Source organism: Folsomia candida, unplaced genomic scaffold (assembly GCF_002217175.1).
Source record: "Folsomia candida strain VU population unplaced genomic scaffold, ASM221717v1 Fcan01_Sc033, whole genome shotgun sequence".
Taxonomy (NCBI): Eukaryota; Metazoa; Arthropoda; class Collembola; order Entomobryomorpha; family Isotomidae; genus Folsomia; species Folsomia candida.
Window position 1 is genome coordinate 555,879 of NW_019091225.1, and position 15,090 is coordinate 570,968.

The window sequence follows — 15,090 nt, forward strand, 5'->3', positions numbered from 1 at the left end:
AATGTATTTTTGACACTAAATCCAACGCCGTTAATGGTTTTGACCTCCGAGGCCCGCGTGACCTTGCCGTGACCGTGGTGTCCAAATATGGCGTATTCGTGATGTCCCATATCAATTTGAATATATTTTTGACGCTGAATCCGAATCCGTCAATAGCTTGGCGTTAATTGTAGAAGCTAACGGGGTTTATGGAACTTAACGGGAGCGTGAAGCGTGGGAATTTAAATAGTTAGCTATGCAGTTACTCCCACGCGACGGGAATTTAAGTAATTAGCTATTCAACTACTCCCACAGGGGGAAATCAAATTGTACTGTGACCAGATTAATTAAAATGCAGCATGACTTGGGCAAACCCTCACTCTGATGTATGCATGTGGTATGACAAAGTCTCCAGTGGGAGTTATTTAAAGTATAGTATGACGAATTTTTCGCTTTGGGCACACCCCCCACTGGAACCCTAGAACCCGGCCTTGGCCGGGCTATACGCTAGTATTTAATATTTACGAAAACAAATTTACAAAAATACACCTCTGTATGTACTAAAAACACGAATTTCAGAAATTTTGTCTAACGTCGTTGAAATATTTACAAATGTATTTGTTTTTGAAAAATATTTGTCAAATAATAGCCGAAATATTTATAAATATTTGTATGTTTGAAAACCTCGAAATATGTAACAATATGTAAAAACATTTTGAAATTTTTGTCCTCTATGCGAGTTAGGGAACACACCCACAAAGTTTGACCGTCGGTCGTCATCAAACGAAGAAATTGAAAATGCATACATAACCGATCTCTACTTATGATGCTACGTGTGATAATAAGTTTTGCTGCCGTGTTGTAAATCCTAGTTTTTGAATTTAGGTGAAATTACTAATGTGTTCAGTGTGGTTTGGTTTCATTTCATTTTATAAGGCAACTTTCGAAACTATTTATAACCTGGGTAGGTATATAGGTGGGCGAATTTTGCGCAGTTTCAGCATGGCTTCATTTCGCAAACAAGTTTCAATAGGAGATAATTAAAACTTTTATTTTATTCTATTTCATCAACTTGATCAACTTTCAATTAAAATTAATTAAACCAATTAGTTTGTCCAAGTTTGAAATGAATCTATTCAAAGTTGCAAAATCAGAGAGTTATGCATGTTGATCCTGGAAGAATGGAGGGGTTTGATTGAGGGTGGAGGAAACTTGACTTTCTTTCAGTTTGGTCTCATAATCCGCACTCCTCATTTCATAATTGACTTCACAAGAAGGTCAACTTTCCCAAATAATCGGATTAAACTTTTATCTTGGAGGGGCAACGGAGAGGAGGATTTCAGAACCAAGCTCATTAAATAGCCTTGAATGGGCTCATCAACCATTTAAGTGAGCGAGATGAAAAGAACTTGTGCATGATTTTCAGGGTGAAAATGCAATCTAGGAAAACAAATTGCATTACAAGTAGATATCTAATTACAGAATCTGGTGTGATACATATGTGCTGACATTTGGAACTCGCAATAATTGAAGAGCTGATTAATTTTTTGTGAGAAAATTTTAATCATGCAAATACGACATTTAAAGAGTATGACTTCGGTTAAACAAGCCTTAAATGTGTAGGTATTTTAAATTTAATGTGCGATAATTATGAATTAACGCTGTATGGAATTAGTACATTATAATAAGTTGCACAAACTATTACACGTATTTGGAACTTACAAAATTTTTAAAAACTAACAAGTCGTTTGCAAATCTTGAAATTGCGAAAGCTTTTTTTTTAAAGTAAACCTTTACTTCGTGTGATGTAAGAAAGATTTAGCCCTTCGTGGCTAAAATTTGATGTCAAGCTAATTTCGAAGACCATGAGTCATTGTCCATGACCAATATTATTTTAATAAAGCGCAATTTGTGTTATGTATTAATTACTTCATGTATATTTGTAAAATGTAAAATTTCAGCTTCATCTGTTCAACTTGAACGCCAAAATCCGAGTTACAGACGTGACGATTTTATTTAATTCGTGGTGGTGGCACTCATCGCTGAGTCACATTTTGGACCACCATTTTTTATTCCGTCTTCAATTTTTTCATCTCATCATCATTCTCACTCACTTCAGTTTTTTCGCAAGTCATTTCCAAAAAGTTCTGCTCCATATTCAATTAAAATTGTAATTCTCGAAGCAGCACCATGATGTCAAAGGCCGATCAATCCGTCGCTGGACCTTCTCACGCCGGAAATAGTAGCCAGGTCATGGCTGACACCATCTCCCCGACCTCGACGATAACAAGCAAAATCAATTCGCATCAAAAGAGAACGGAACCTGAGGAACAATTTGTGGTGTATTTGAGCAGTGACGACGAGGATGGGGAGAACGAGATCGAGGAGAGGAAAATGGTGAGGAAATGACGACTTTGAAGTGGTCCCTAATAATTGTGCAGTATTATTTATTGTCCTGTTGTTATCATTTTTCCAGAAAATAGTTGACACACTGATGGATATTAAACATTGGGTTCAAATAAAGAGAAAATCCTTCGCAACAAACAACCCTGCCGTACCGGTGAGATTATACTGTTTCATTTCCAATTTATTCTGTATCTTTGAAGTTGGAGTCCAACTGTTGGACTCATTTTGCCTGGTTATCATTTTGTGCAGATTTCCGAAGAGGCTCGGATTGCCAATCGCAAGTTTCACAACGTTGTCACCGCGTTGGACGACCTTGTCGACGTTCTGGACGAGAATAGAGCCCAGCGTAATAAACGAAAAGTCGCAACAGCAACAGTGCCAGAAATAGTTGACTGCGATCAAGACGAGGAAAGGGCGACAATTCCGGAACCGCCAGCCACACCGAGACCGTCAACTCCAACACCGCCTGTCACTCCACCAAGGTCAATCTCAAAGCAATTTGCAGCTCAGAGAAAATCAAGGCCGACTGGGAAGCGAAAAATCAAACGACTCTACCAAACTCAAGTCTACCTCTGGCAGAAAAATGGTAATCTTTTCTTACATATTTAATTCTAAGTATTATGTACTATTAAATAATAAGGGATTACTTGTGGCTAGTCAAGAGTAAAAGATTAAAGGGTTGCATTATGCTTCCATTTGCCTGTAAAACACGCCTGTTTTCCACCTAGTAATTGACGAATTATATCCTTTGTCCAGAGTTCCAAAACTAAACGCCACCGCTGCAACATTTGTCGCAGAACGTTCTCCTCCAAAGCTGGCCTGACCCGTCACGGTTTCATCCATCTCACCGAAGAAGAGAAGACCGTGGTGAAGCAGAATTGGAAACATGTGTGTTTCTTTTGCCAGAAGAGGTTCTCCGCAGAATCTGATTATCATGTTCACCTTGTCACCCACACGAAGGAGAAGACATTTTGGTGCGACCAGTGTGGAAAGCAGTACTGCCAGAGGGGTCCTTTAGGGGTGCACAAGCGCAGCCACAGCGCCAACCCAAGACCATTCAATTGCGAAGAATGTGGCCAAGCTTTTACCACCAAGCAATCTATGCTCATCCACAAAAAATCAGTTCACAAGAAGCTGAAGGACGTAGACTGTCTCCAATGCCCCAAGAAGTTCAGCACCAAGGGGAACATGGTGGATCATCTGAACAGCGTTCACCTCAAAATTCGGCACCCCTGTCCCCACTGCAATAAGTCATTCTCAAGAAAAGGGAAGCTTAGAAAACACCTGAAGAAGATTCATCCCTAAAATGTATCCAACAATCCTTCTGCCAAATGAAGCTGCAGATCAACTAATGTTAATGTTGTCGAATTGGAAATATTGAAATATTGATGTCATTTAAATTTTTTGTAATAAGTTTTTTAATAATTTTTTTTAAGAAGTTAAAAAATTAAGTTAAAAGGTTAAAAAATTTGTTACTGGTGGAATAATGAAATCTCATCAAATAAAAAATTCTCATTAAATAATTCTGATCAGTCAATAATGTCTCCCCACTTTTGTGACAAATCGATGAAATCCAGCTTTTCTCCTCACCAAGTTTGCTTTTCCTCCTAGTGAAAATTCATTTTATTTTTTGAATAGTTTAGTTTCGCCTCGTAATCCTAGATTGATTCAAAGTTGCAATTCCCCGTGGCAAGATGCACTTGACTCGATCGCACTTGACTGCTCTGAAATTTGTTGCATCTTGACTTGAAAGTACTTCTGACGAAGTAGTATTTAATAAAGGGAGATAAATGAGCTCGATCGGTGTTTAGTTCAACTTTGTTAATTAATTAGGTTAAGCTGCAGTCACAACTAAGAAGGATAAGTTTTTGACGCTGATTAAAATCTTAGAATTGAAGAAGTAACACTAACGAATGCAAGTTTTAATTTCATGGATGACTTTGCTTTTGTCAAAATAAATATGTTTTGCCTTTCCGATGTAAGCAAAAAGCCGTGCAATTTGGGCATCAAAATCGTCACAAAATACGTATTTGCAATACGGAATTCGTATTACAGATGCGTTTTAAGTCTTGATATTTCATGATTTTATATTGGCAAGCATCACAAAGCGGAAAGCAAGAAACGACTAACTAACTTTATACCAATTTATCTTGAAATGTCACATTTTTTTAATTTTTAGCTTGACTTGTTTCTAATCAGCTTCTATATAATGAAATCTAAAAGGTCATTTTAAAAAGTGATCTATGTCTTAATTGAATTCCTCTCTGTGGGAGGGATTCACATTTCACGTCTCTAATGAACTCATTATTAGCATGAAAAGTCAAATTAATTTCATAACGTGATTACCGATGGAGGGGAAATGGATGGATCAAGATTGTTATGAATGCAAGCAAATTATGAGGAGGAAGGATAATAGAATTAAAAATCAGTGGAATTGAATCCTTGTGTTCGAGACGTATGTATTCAAGTGACGAAATTGTTGACTTTCTGGATTAACACGAACGAACCGAAAGTCTAACTTTTGATGAAGCCGTGATTCTCACCAAAATCCAAACATTCAAATCGTATCAGGCCAGGAATTCGGCGGCAGTGACCGCGGAAACCGTGGGGACATTTGGGGACATTACCATTGTAGGATAGGGGAGGGAGGGGTTTAAATAACATGGTCGGATGATGGGAACATCGAACAACCGTGGGGACAATGTTCCTCTGTCCCCACCCTTCCGCTGCCACTGATCTGAGGATAAAACTAATATTTTGAACAATTTCTCAGAAATATATTATTCACTCACTTTTGTAAATAACAACTTGATTCCGTGATTCGCATTTAATTCATCTCTCGTTTCACTAGTTTTTTTGCATTTCATTTCATTTTTTTGAGCCACTACTTAATTCTTTATCTTGTTTTAAGTACCGTATAATAAAACCGCATTAATAACAGGATCAGTTTACAGCGAGACGACTTTTACTCACTACTTATCTTTAATACAACTTAATTAAACCAGTCTCCCCAATTATCTTCTGTACTGCATTCTCATCTCATCTCATTTACATACAATCAGCTCAGAAAAGCAGGAGTGAAGAGATTCTGCATTGACACGGCTATAAATAGTGAGGAGCTAATTAGAATTGTAAATGGCGTTGCAACACCAGCAGCCAAGGAGAATCGCGAAGGTGCAGCGGATGAAGTGAGGGCAGAAATTTTGATTTCATTATAAAACGATTCAATATCCTGTAACAAGTTTTGAATAACTTTGTTGGATTCGGGGCTTCCACAGTTGGCAAATTTGTCTCCGATGCAGCCCGTAATTTTGTCAATGTTTCTGAAAAAAAAGTGAAATTATCATGATTTTTTTTAAATGGACGTAGAAAAATTTCCATACTTGTCCAACTCATCCTTCGTCATGGTAGACGTGAATGTTAAACAATCTGAAATTTCGTTCGTCAATTTCATCAAATGCTCGTTCAAGCACTTGTTGCCTCCTGACTCCCAAAATTCTGAAAATTGGGAAACAAATCTCATGACATGAATAGGAAACTTTGTTGAAAAGAGCTGGAGGAATCCATACATACCGACGAATTGATCTCCATCCTGGCAAATGGTATCTGTCAGTGCGAGCAAAAAATAAAAGACGAATTTCTGCTGTCTGCGAATCAAGAGAGAAAAAAAATGTTTTTCATGTGCACATTTCTTCGCGAATATTATTTTGATATGTAGGTCTTCTTCTCAGTTCTCACCCGTCAAAACATTTTTCGATCAATTTGAAGTTTCTCTTCTGACAAGCCCTCTTGACCGGCCAGTCGCCACACTGCTTGTTGATCTCGTTCTGAATCTCTTTGTGTCTCGTGGCTGGATCGGCTTCTTGGTGTGAGTCAATATTTTTGATTATCATTGCCGCCTGAGTGGGGTTACATTTGATGAACGTTTCCTAGAAAGAAATAGACACATTTCTTCATCCACCAGTGTTTCGCGTGCAAATAAGCTCTTGCAAAAAAGTGTTTTTTGCAACGATTTTGACCTGCAAGAAATGCAAAGCGCAAGAAACGACACCCCGTCGCCATATTTCATACGGCGCGTGGCTACATGGCGCATATTTCTTGCACTCTCTCCCAGTTTCTTGCACCTCGCATTTCTTGCATTTCTAGCTTTGCACTGTAAGAAATGTAGCAAACTCGCAAACACTGCCCACCACATTTTTGGGCAGTTACATAATTTATAATTTATAACTTCTTCTCACATATTCCTCCTGTTCCAGCGTCTGATTCTGTCTGTTGCAATGATTACTGAGGAATTTTCTCATCTTTTCCTGAATGCTATCATCTCCACTTGGCGAGGAATCTTGAGGGGTGGTTAGCACTTTGGTACAAAAACTTAACAAAACAAGTCCAACGAGTAGAATTTCATTTCTAAGCCTCCTGCTGGAAGAAGAAGTGCTACCTCGACAGAGCCCCCTAATAAATCCCACTTGGCCCATTTTAATTAGAATTTTAATCAACTTCTTTGCACTTTCATGGATCCATATAAAATCAGCGAGGAGTCCTTGTCGCCCTCCGTCTTGACTTTGGTTAAATTTAAATTACTTTGCTCCTTCAAACCCTAAATCTGGATCAGCACCAGCAGCAAATGCATGCACACTTTTTGACTTTCCAGTTTCCCAAACTTCAAAGTTATTGAAACTTTCCTTTTAAACAGTGGAATATTTAATAGGAAGGAGAACGACGTAATGAAAATTTGGAAATGACACTCGATTTACATATTAACACAACTTTACACTCTCGACAACCACTTTAGAATAAAGCTTGCGTAAATTATTTACTTGCAAAGATTTTAAAAACTACTTGCGAACACATTTCCGAAAATCTCGACTTCTTCATGAAAAAGATTCGTCAAGGAAGTCGAGATGCATACATATGCATTTACTTTCTTGCAAGTAGATATGTGTGTCACGTTAGTTGGTCACTCGTTGAGTACATAGTGGTCACTCGTCGTTGTTGATAATACGTACGAATTCCGGTTCCTTTGCGAGATGCAAGTTCACTTTTTATTAGTTTTGCCCAACTTCTCACTTATGCGAGGTTTCATTACCAGTGCCAGTCTTGTACTAAGGTTTGGTTCCTTGAAAGATTTTCTGCACGCTCTTTCTTCTTCGTCGTCGTCAACAATTCAACATCCACGAGTGATCACTATCACTTTGCTGCATGGGTTGGTGGTGTGGTGTGGTGTGGTGTGGTGATAACTAGTTCAGTTGGATGGATGGGGAATAGAATAATGAGAAAAAGAACGGTCTCACCCACCCCACTCGAAGATCACTTAACGCACTATCGAACCATTGTGTTAACTTTATCTTTCGTATGTATGAGACGACAAACTTCGATCAGGGGGTGAGTGAGACGAGGAATTGTTTTGTTGGAAATGTACCCCCTCCGTCAATAATAAATAATAAGGTAATGCAATACTGCAGTGATTGATGCTATCAGACAAATTGCCATTGTCAGGCATTCCTCCATACAGCACAACACATGTATTACAGAGGAAACCTTTACAATTTACATGTAATCTGTCTGTATACCCACAAAAACTGAAAGGTCTCAATAAATGAATGATTCCGCATGCAATTTTAGCTCACCTTGCGTGTCAGAAAGTCAAAGGTTTTGTTTTACTCGTGTTTTTTTTCTTCGTGGTCTCTATTTTATTCAAGTTTTAGGCAAATTTGAAGGAATTTGTTAATACTGATGTCTGTTGGAGGTCGGGATTTTTAAATGTTTCATGTGCAAGAGAGTACGTAGATACGTAATTTGTACCCCTCCCAATAAAACAATTAGGTATGTATCTCTGTTATTGAAGCGTTGGTTACGTTAAAGGTAAGCCTAATGGGTTTAAGAAGGTCGACGTCATTTTCTGCCATGCAACACTTAACAAAGTCATCATCACGTGGTGGAATTGGAAGAATAAGTATTTAAAGTGAATTCGATGGGATGTATGTAAATCTAACTTTTTCATGTAAACGATTTGTTCAAGAAGAAGAAGTAATTTTATTTGATTATCTGAATCTCATGTCATTACGAGTATGTAACTGCTGCCTCAGTGATGAGAAGAATTACTTGGTTCGCATCTGTAGAAAGTGGTTCGTTGGTGGTGTGGCGATGATGAATTATTTTTCGAAAATCATGTCCCGTTCACATTATTACGTTATTTTATTATTATGAAAACTTATAATAATGTTTATTATCGCGTAAAACTCGTGAGTTTGCGAATCTGTAAATACATAATCATCAACTTTTGACAATAATCAAGCCTCGTCAAGCATCATTTATAAAATTAATTATTATTGATCCCTTAATTACGGCTGTAATGCAGTAGTGGAAGCAAACACGTCACAAATAAATCAAGTCGTGCATGTGTGTAACTCTTGATTTTTCAAATTTCTCGTCCACGCTGCTTCCTGTTTGCACGCACAACGACGACAATTGAAACTTTTTTTCTTAATCAGCAAAATATAACTTTTTGTCGATTTCATCTTCTGAAATATTTTAGAGAGTGATTGAGCTGAGGCTGTACATACATAAACAAGGCTTGATACATACAGAATCAGATCTCGGCCTTTGTTCTTACTGATACATACGTTGAGGAGTAATTGGCTGGCAAGGATTACCTACGCTCAAGCAAACCACACTCTCGTTCGTTCGTTTATATTTGTAGCGTAGTGAGTAATTTGGTTCCTCATGAGCGATAAAATAATTGGGCCCATGTTTCGCATGTACTTTATTTGGTGAACAAGTCGTAATGTAGTGTGTAACCTTTTACTGTTTATTATCGTCGCCTGTCACTTGTAACCGGTGTCTTATTTTCTGTTCTTCTCGCTCCAATGAAAATAGGAGGACAATAATTTTGCGTAATCAATTTGTCAAGTTGAGCCCTTTAATAGCGATAAATTATTTTGTGGCTGAAATAATTGTGACTTTTACTGTAAAATTTAACTCTCGCTTTCATCCACAATTACAATTATGTACGTAAACCGGTGCTAAATTAGAAATTGTCATTTTCAGTCAATCACTATATATAAATACGACCGTTTGAGTTAAGTGGATCAGTTACTTACGCATTTAATCAGGTAGACATGCACGCTGTCATTTTCGCATTATGGGAATTATCTATTATGGAAAGTGAATTGGATGCTATATTGGTAGTTTTATTGCCAAAATGTAATTGGTCAATTTCAAATGGCATTTTTTTATGTAAGATTAGATTTTGCATGTGTGTGATGATCAATAGTGAAATTTAATAGGTCTTGAAAAGAAGGTATTTCGCATTTTTTTCTCGCAAAATCCGAAATAGACAGGCTCAGCGAAGTGGCGCGTCTTGGGGAGCACGATAATTCTACCAGTGGCTATTGCAGTGCTTTCTCAGAAAAAACCGGGATTTGGTGCCTCGTATCTCATATTAATGCTGATTTGTTGGAATTTTGCAGTCGAAAAAATTTGAAATTTGGCATTCATATTCATGAATATATTGTTAATCATAGTATATCATCAAATCCCGTTTGGATCGCTATAAATTTTTCAGGAAAAATCAAAAAAGAGTTTTTTAGGGTTTTTGATTTTTCCTGAAAAATTTATAGCGATCCAAACGGGATTTGATGATATACTATGATTAACAATATATTCATGAATGTGAATGCCAAATTTCAAATTTTTTCGACTGCAAAATTCCAACAGATCAGCATTAATGTGAGATACGAGACACCAAATTTCAGTTTTTGCTGAGAAAGCACTGCAATAGCCAGTGGTAGAATTATCGTGCTCCCCAAGACTCGCCACTTCGCTGGACAGGCTACAGGACATGGAATAGCAATCCGTACAAGATCGCTCATATATGGCTACAGGATGAATAAAATACAGCACAATGGGCGATGAACAGCATGGTAATTTAATCCCTGGGTGAATAAAGGACCATTCTCGAGGGAAGAATGGGAAGAAGACGCATCGAACGAAAATAAATAGGTCGACGTTTAGTATTTGAATCATGAATTTTTTAAATGCATGTGAGCTGAATATTTATTCTGATGATATTTGCATCCATCACATGCAATTCGCGTCTGCTAGTTGCATTGTGCAATGAATTTTTAAGGTGAGAAGATATTCTTATTTTGCATGATGCACATTTCAATAAGAAATTCTATACGGATGAGATGACCACTTATTTTATTCCTTGTTCTGTGTGTAATGATGATGATAAGTAAATAATCAAGTCATTAAATATAGCTGGTCGGTCTCTTATTTAGTTTTTGATTGTTTAATATTTAATTCATCTGTTCGTGAAACAAGGTAATAATGAAGGATTGGTCATAAATACTCCATAGTCAATCGTTTTCGTCTTTTTTTCTTATGTACTGACCATGACATTTTTTAAATTGCACAACGTCTAAAATCTAGTAATACTTTTGTGGAAGAGAGGAATTTACATGAAACGACGGCACTAATTTAGTGCGTAAAGTTAAGTAATCAACCAACATTTTATTTCCCACGATAGCGGACATGGCGCAGTTTTTGGGCATTAATAAATATTTAGCGTGCAAAATTCAAGGGTTTGTCGTTGGCAAATTCAGGTCGAAATATTTCTGCGTAGATTCGAGGTGTTATATGTATTACACTTACACACTCTAAAAATTTTCGACAGTCCAAGGTTTATCCAATGTTGACATTAATTTATCGAGTTTTATCAATAAACAGACATTTGCTAATTGCAGTGTAAAACAAAATGCTGAGACCGGCTTCTGTTTCACTTGATAGCTCAAGGCAAGGGCACGCTACTCGAATAATGCAGCAGGCACTCTCTCGCCCCAAAAAGCAATCAAGTAAAGTCAACAGTGAGTTGAGGTAGGCTTGTTCAGTGGCGGCGGAAGTTGGGGGGGACATGTGGGGACGTTAGCAGTTGTGGAATTGGAGGAGGAGGGACTTATTAACGCGATTTTGCCAAATTTCTGGGCCCCAGATAATCTGGGGGGACAATGTCCCCCCAATGTCCCCCCAATGTCCCCCTGCTTCCGCCGCCAATAGGTTTCTTGTCATAATTTGGTAGCGATTACATCTCGATGGAGTTCCTGCCTTGTTGGACGAGTTCTTGGTGGCGCACCCCTCCTCCTGCCTGATATCGCCACTGCGTTGCATTGATGCATTTCACTTTTACTGACAAAAACAGTCCGAGTGTGATTACGATGAGGACCAAAAGTGAGAAAAATGCGATATAGGCAAACCCTCCCGAAGTACAAGGCGTGTTGCTGTTCCCTCCAAGGGTGGCAAGGTCACCGACAACGGGGAATTTTTCAGAGTTAATTAACGTTAAGTTATAGCTTGTTAGGTAAACGTAGCCAGAACTTGAGTACGATGATTTCACGGCTTCGGCAAGTTTTTGAAATAAATTATCGCATTTGATCATTTCGCCACCGTGCTCGTTTGTTACACAATTTCTGTAGCGGAGTTGATACTTGAGACAGTTTAGCACCATGTTGATGTCCCTGAAAAGTACATAAATAAGTAGGTAAAAATGGGCACAATTTATTTGTTAGTATCAGAGTGCGGTTAGGGATTTGTTTTCAAGTTGTTCATTTGATGACTACTGAATGAGGATCAAACTTTGTGAATTTTTCCCTAACTTTAATAGATCAGAAAAATTTAAAAAAAATTATTCCACATATTGTTACATATTTCGAGGTTTTCAGACATATATGTACATAAATATATTTATAAATATTTTAGATATTTCTCAAAAATACATATACATCTTTTGTAAATATTTAAATGATACGAGACGAATTTTTTTGCCTCAAACAAATTCGACTACAAATCCGCAGTATATTCTGAAATACAATTTACCGAAATTTTTAAGTTTTTGTTCCCACGTATTTGGCGTTATAGTTTGCCGTTTTTTCGTAAATATTAAACATATATTTTGCGATTTTTTCCCAAATACATATCCGCCCTCTGACTTATTCTGCAATATTTTTCTTTTTAAAAAAATCATAAAAATTACCGTTTATAGTACTCCAGACTAATCTCGTTGAAACAGGAGACCACATCACGCTCATTGTACCACCAGTGACGCAAGTTTCTCCTGAGGATTACCAAATCTGAAAATTACAAATAATTACAACACATCAAACCATAACATGTCCGCATCGATCAACAAACATGCAATCGGTGATGATGATGATGTAGCATTATCATTATTGTTTTTCTGGCGACACGCAGCCTCGAAAAGGGCAGAAATTAAATCAAATCCAACCGAACTGGATGGAAATGTGAGGAAGCAGGAATCCACGAATTGCTCCCTCTGCCTCTCACAATCTCGCTGCGATGACCATGAAGATTCACACCAGGACTGAATCTGACCATGGAACTTGTCCGAGAATTCTTCACTCGTAATGTTTTCGGGTAGGTTGGGAAATGACAGGCCGGGTGGTTTTTGGCTGCTGCAGTTCAGAAACTATGGAGTGAGACATCAAATCTGAGTGAACAAGAAGATAACCACGATGCAATTTATGACTCTTTTGTTCTCACCAAGTTCTCTGTTGGACAGTATTTCGCCAAATAATCGCGTCTCAAATAGGCCAAGTCGTACTTATCGTAGGTGTCATTCCACCTCCCACGAACGCCCGAGAAAACGAGAAAAATTTGCAAAAACACGATGGGCAACAATTTCACTTCGACATTACTTTTTGGACACATAATTCCTCCTCGCAACATGAATCATTGCAGGCTTATTATTATTATTATGCAGGAATTTATTAAGCTGGAAAACATGCCGTGCCGTGCTTGCTATGAAGATGATGATGATGAAGTTTGTTTGCCCGAGTAAATATTATTTTGATTAAAATAATTTATGATCTGGAATAATCCAGCGCAGCAGCAGCACGGAATACTTATGAAATCGGAATGACAACACAATTCGAATTCACTGCAGTTCCCCAACCAGGATGCGGATGGATTATTACGACGGGACAAAAACTATTTGCTATTATACAACAAAAGCAAGCACACACTCGTATTATTAAATTGCTAACTGGATGATATTATCCCCTCTCTTCTACTGTACGTACTGGTGGTCTGGTTGATTAACCTCCTCATGCATAGATATTACTGCCTGCCTGCATTATGCACACTTTTGGCAATAAAGGTTTTGTTCTCTGCTATGTACGTGAAAGTTTAAAGCGTTAAAAACTTTTGGAGTAGAGACGAGTTCAAGGTTGCAATTAACATCTCGAGAGTCCGAGACCAATCTGTGGCGTAGTCCAGAGAAGTAAAATGTGCTGGAACTGTATGTACTTAGCTTGCATAAGAGAAGAGTCGTCTCATTCAATTCGACGACGACGACGATGATCATTCATGACAGCAAACGTGTGTATCCAGCTTGAACTAATCTCTGTATTCTTCTATTGTATTGTGTGTGTGTGGTTTGGTCGGTGTGTCTGTGGAGAGAGTAATCATGTCAAAGCATTAGACTTTTAGTTAAATACCTTTGTTATTATTATTACCATCCCGCCTGGAACACGGTTATTAATGGTGGATGGATGGATGCTTATGGTTTGGTTTGGTCGTTGTTATTCAAATTCTATTGTCTTCATTTAATTGTAGAAACAAATATTTAAGAGAAGTAATTTTCACTGTGAAGAATTACATACATAGTTTTATATATCGTATGAATGCATTATGTAACAGAAAATTCACGCTTTTTTAGACAGACGTACAATTAAGCGTCAAGATGCTATATTGTGTATTAGTAAATAACAGATCTAGTTTTGTATGTCGTCTCGTATGCATTATGTAACAGAACAATTCCCCCTTTTTGAGACAGAAGAGTAAAGATGTTATTGTGTAAATACCCCAAATTTCGTTCCTCCCACATTCCAGAGGATGATTGAAGATATCGTTAAACAGAGAAAATTACTTGGGACGGAAAATAATAATCGTAATGATTTGGACGAGCGGATGTTTGACAGGTTGCAGAAACTTTCGCCCAGAGAAAGTTGTTATTTTCAAACCCATCACGCAACCTCATCACCAGCCTTAATAAGTTCTTTCTCCACCAAAACCCCTCATCCACCTCCAGCTCCGAATCTGACAAACAAAAGAGAAATTACGCATTTCCAAATTTCCAGTTCACAGCTAATGGACGAACAATACGGGGGCTGGAAATACGGACCACGTCAACATCCCAGCTACATAAACAGCAACACAGTTTAAAAGGATGAGGAGGAAGTGTGGATGGACGAGAAAGATCAACAGGGAGCCGGTCGCTCGATGGGGGGTTGTCGCTGCGTAAAGTGAAAATAATGTTCATTTCACCATAAAGAATGAGCCCATCATATCCCATCAGAAATTCCTTTTATGAATTTATTACATCGCCCAGCACGGCTCAAGCCTCCTCTGATGATTGAATGAAGCAAAAGCATTCAATTCATTCACTCCTCTCAACGGCCGTGGTGGTGGTAGTGATGTGACGCAAAGGGTTGAGGTTTTTAGGGGGAGAACTTCTTCTGTATACATACACAACCTAATTGCAAAGTAATTAGCAATATCCTTTCTCCACTGCTGGACTGGTTTCACGAAATAAATGAAAATTTACATGTTGACGAACAAAATGGGGAATTCTTTCCGTCATCATCACCATCCAGCCACCCATGGTTTATTCGAACACGGTTTCTTTCA

At 38.0% G+C, this 15,090-nt stretch overlaps 3 protein-coding genes across 3 annotated transcripts; 1 reads left to right on the forward strand and 2 right to left on the reverse strand.

Annotated features, from left to right (window-relative positions):
* Positions 1-2,773: 2,773 nt before the first annotated feature.
* LOC110860672 (gastrula zinc finger protein XlCGF49.1) lies at positions 2,774-4,132 on the forward strand. The gene is made up of 2 exons (XM_035860503.1): positions 2,774-2,971; positions 3,142-4,132. The coding sequence occupies exons 1-2, from the start codon at positions 2,969-2,971 to the stop codon at positions 3,688-3,690; spliced, it is 552 nt and encodes a 183-aa protein (XP_035716396.1). The 5' UTR covers positions 2,774-2,968; the 3' UTR covers positions 3,691-4,132.
* A 1,003-nt stretch (positions 4,133-5,135) lies between these two features.
* Positions 5,136-7,618, reverse strand: LOC110860550. The gene is made up of 5 exons (XM_022109611.2): positions 6,624-7,618; positions 6,124-6,314; positions 5,959-6,032; positions 5,769-5,883; positions 5,136-5,708 (listed from the first exon to the last, which is right to left on the reverse strand). Exons 1-5 carry the CDS (start codon positions 6,858-6,860, stop codon positions 5,444-5,446), a joined length of 882 nt encoding a protein of 293 aa, XP_021965303.1. The 5' UTR covers positions 6,861-7,618; the 3' UTR covers positions 5,136-5,443.
* Positions 7,619-10,644: 3,026 nt separating this feature from the next.
* On the reverse strand, positions 10,645-13,641 carry LOC110860573. Its single transcript, XM_022109636.2, has 4 exons — positions 12,943-13,641; positions 12,574-12,868; positions 12,416-12,512; positions 10,645-11,900 (listed from the first exon to the last, which is right to left on the reverse strand). Exons 1-4 carry the CDS (start codon positions 13,126-13,128, stop codon positions 11,468-11,470), a joined length of 1,011 nt encoding a protein of 336 aa, XP_021965328.2. The 5' UTR covers positions 13,129-13,641; the 3' UTR covers positions 10,645-11,467.
* Positions 13,642-15,090: the final 1,449 nt, after the last annotated feature.

Excerpts from the sequence above, each read along its gene's own strand:
- LOC110860573 (XM_022109636.2), bottom strand. The coding sequence starts at position 13,128 with ATGTTGCGAGGAGGAATTATGTGTCCAAAAAGTAATGTCGAAGTGAAA. Across the intron at positions 12,513-12,573 it reads ATCATCATCACCGATTGCAT|ATTTGGTAATCCTCAGGAGA; the intron begins GTTTGTTGATCG and ends TGTAATTTTCAG. Across the intron at positions 11,901-12,415 it reads AGTCTGGAGTACTATAAACG|GGACATCAACATGGTGCTAA; the intron begins GTAATTTTTATG and ends TGTACTTTTCAG.
- LOC110860550 (XM_022109611.2), bottom strand. The coding sequence starts at position 6,860 with ATGGGCCAAGTGGGATTTATTAGGGGGCTCTGTCGAGGTAGCACTTCT. Across the intron at positions 6,033-6,123 it reads ATCGAAAAATGTTTTGACGG|ACAGCAGAAATTCGTCTTTT; the intron begins GTGAGAACTGAG and ends CTTGATTCGCAG. Across the intron at positions 5,709-5,768 it reads ACGAAGGATGAGTTGGACAA|AAACATTGACAAAATTACGG; the intron begins GTATGGAAATTT and ends CTTTTTTTTCAG.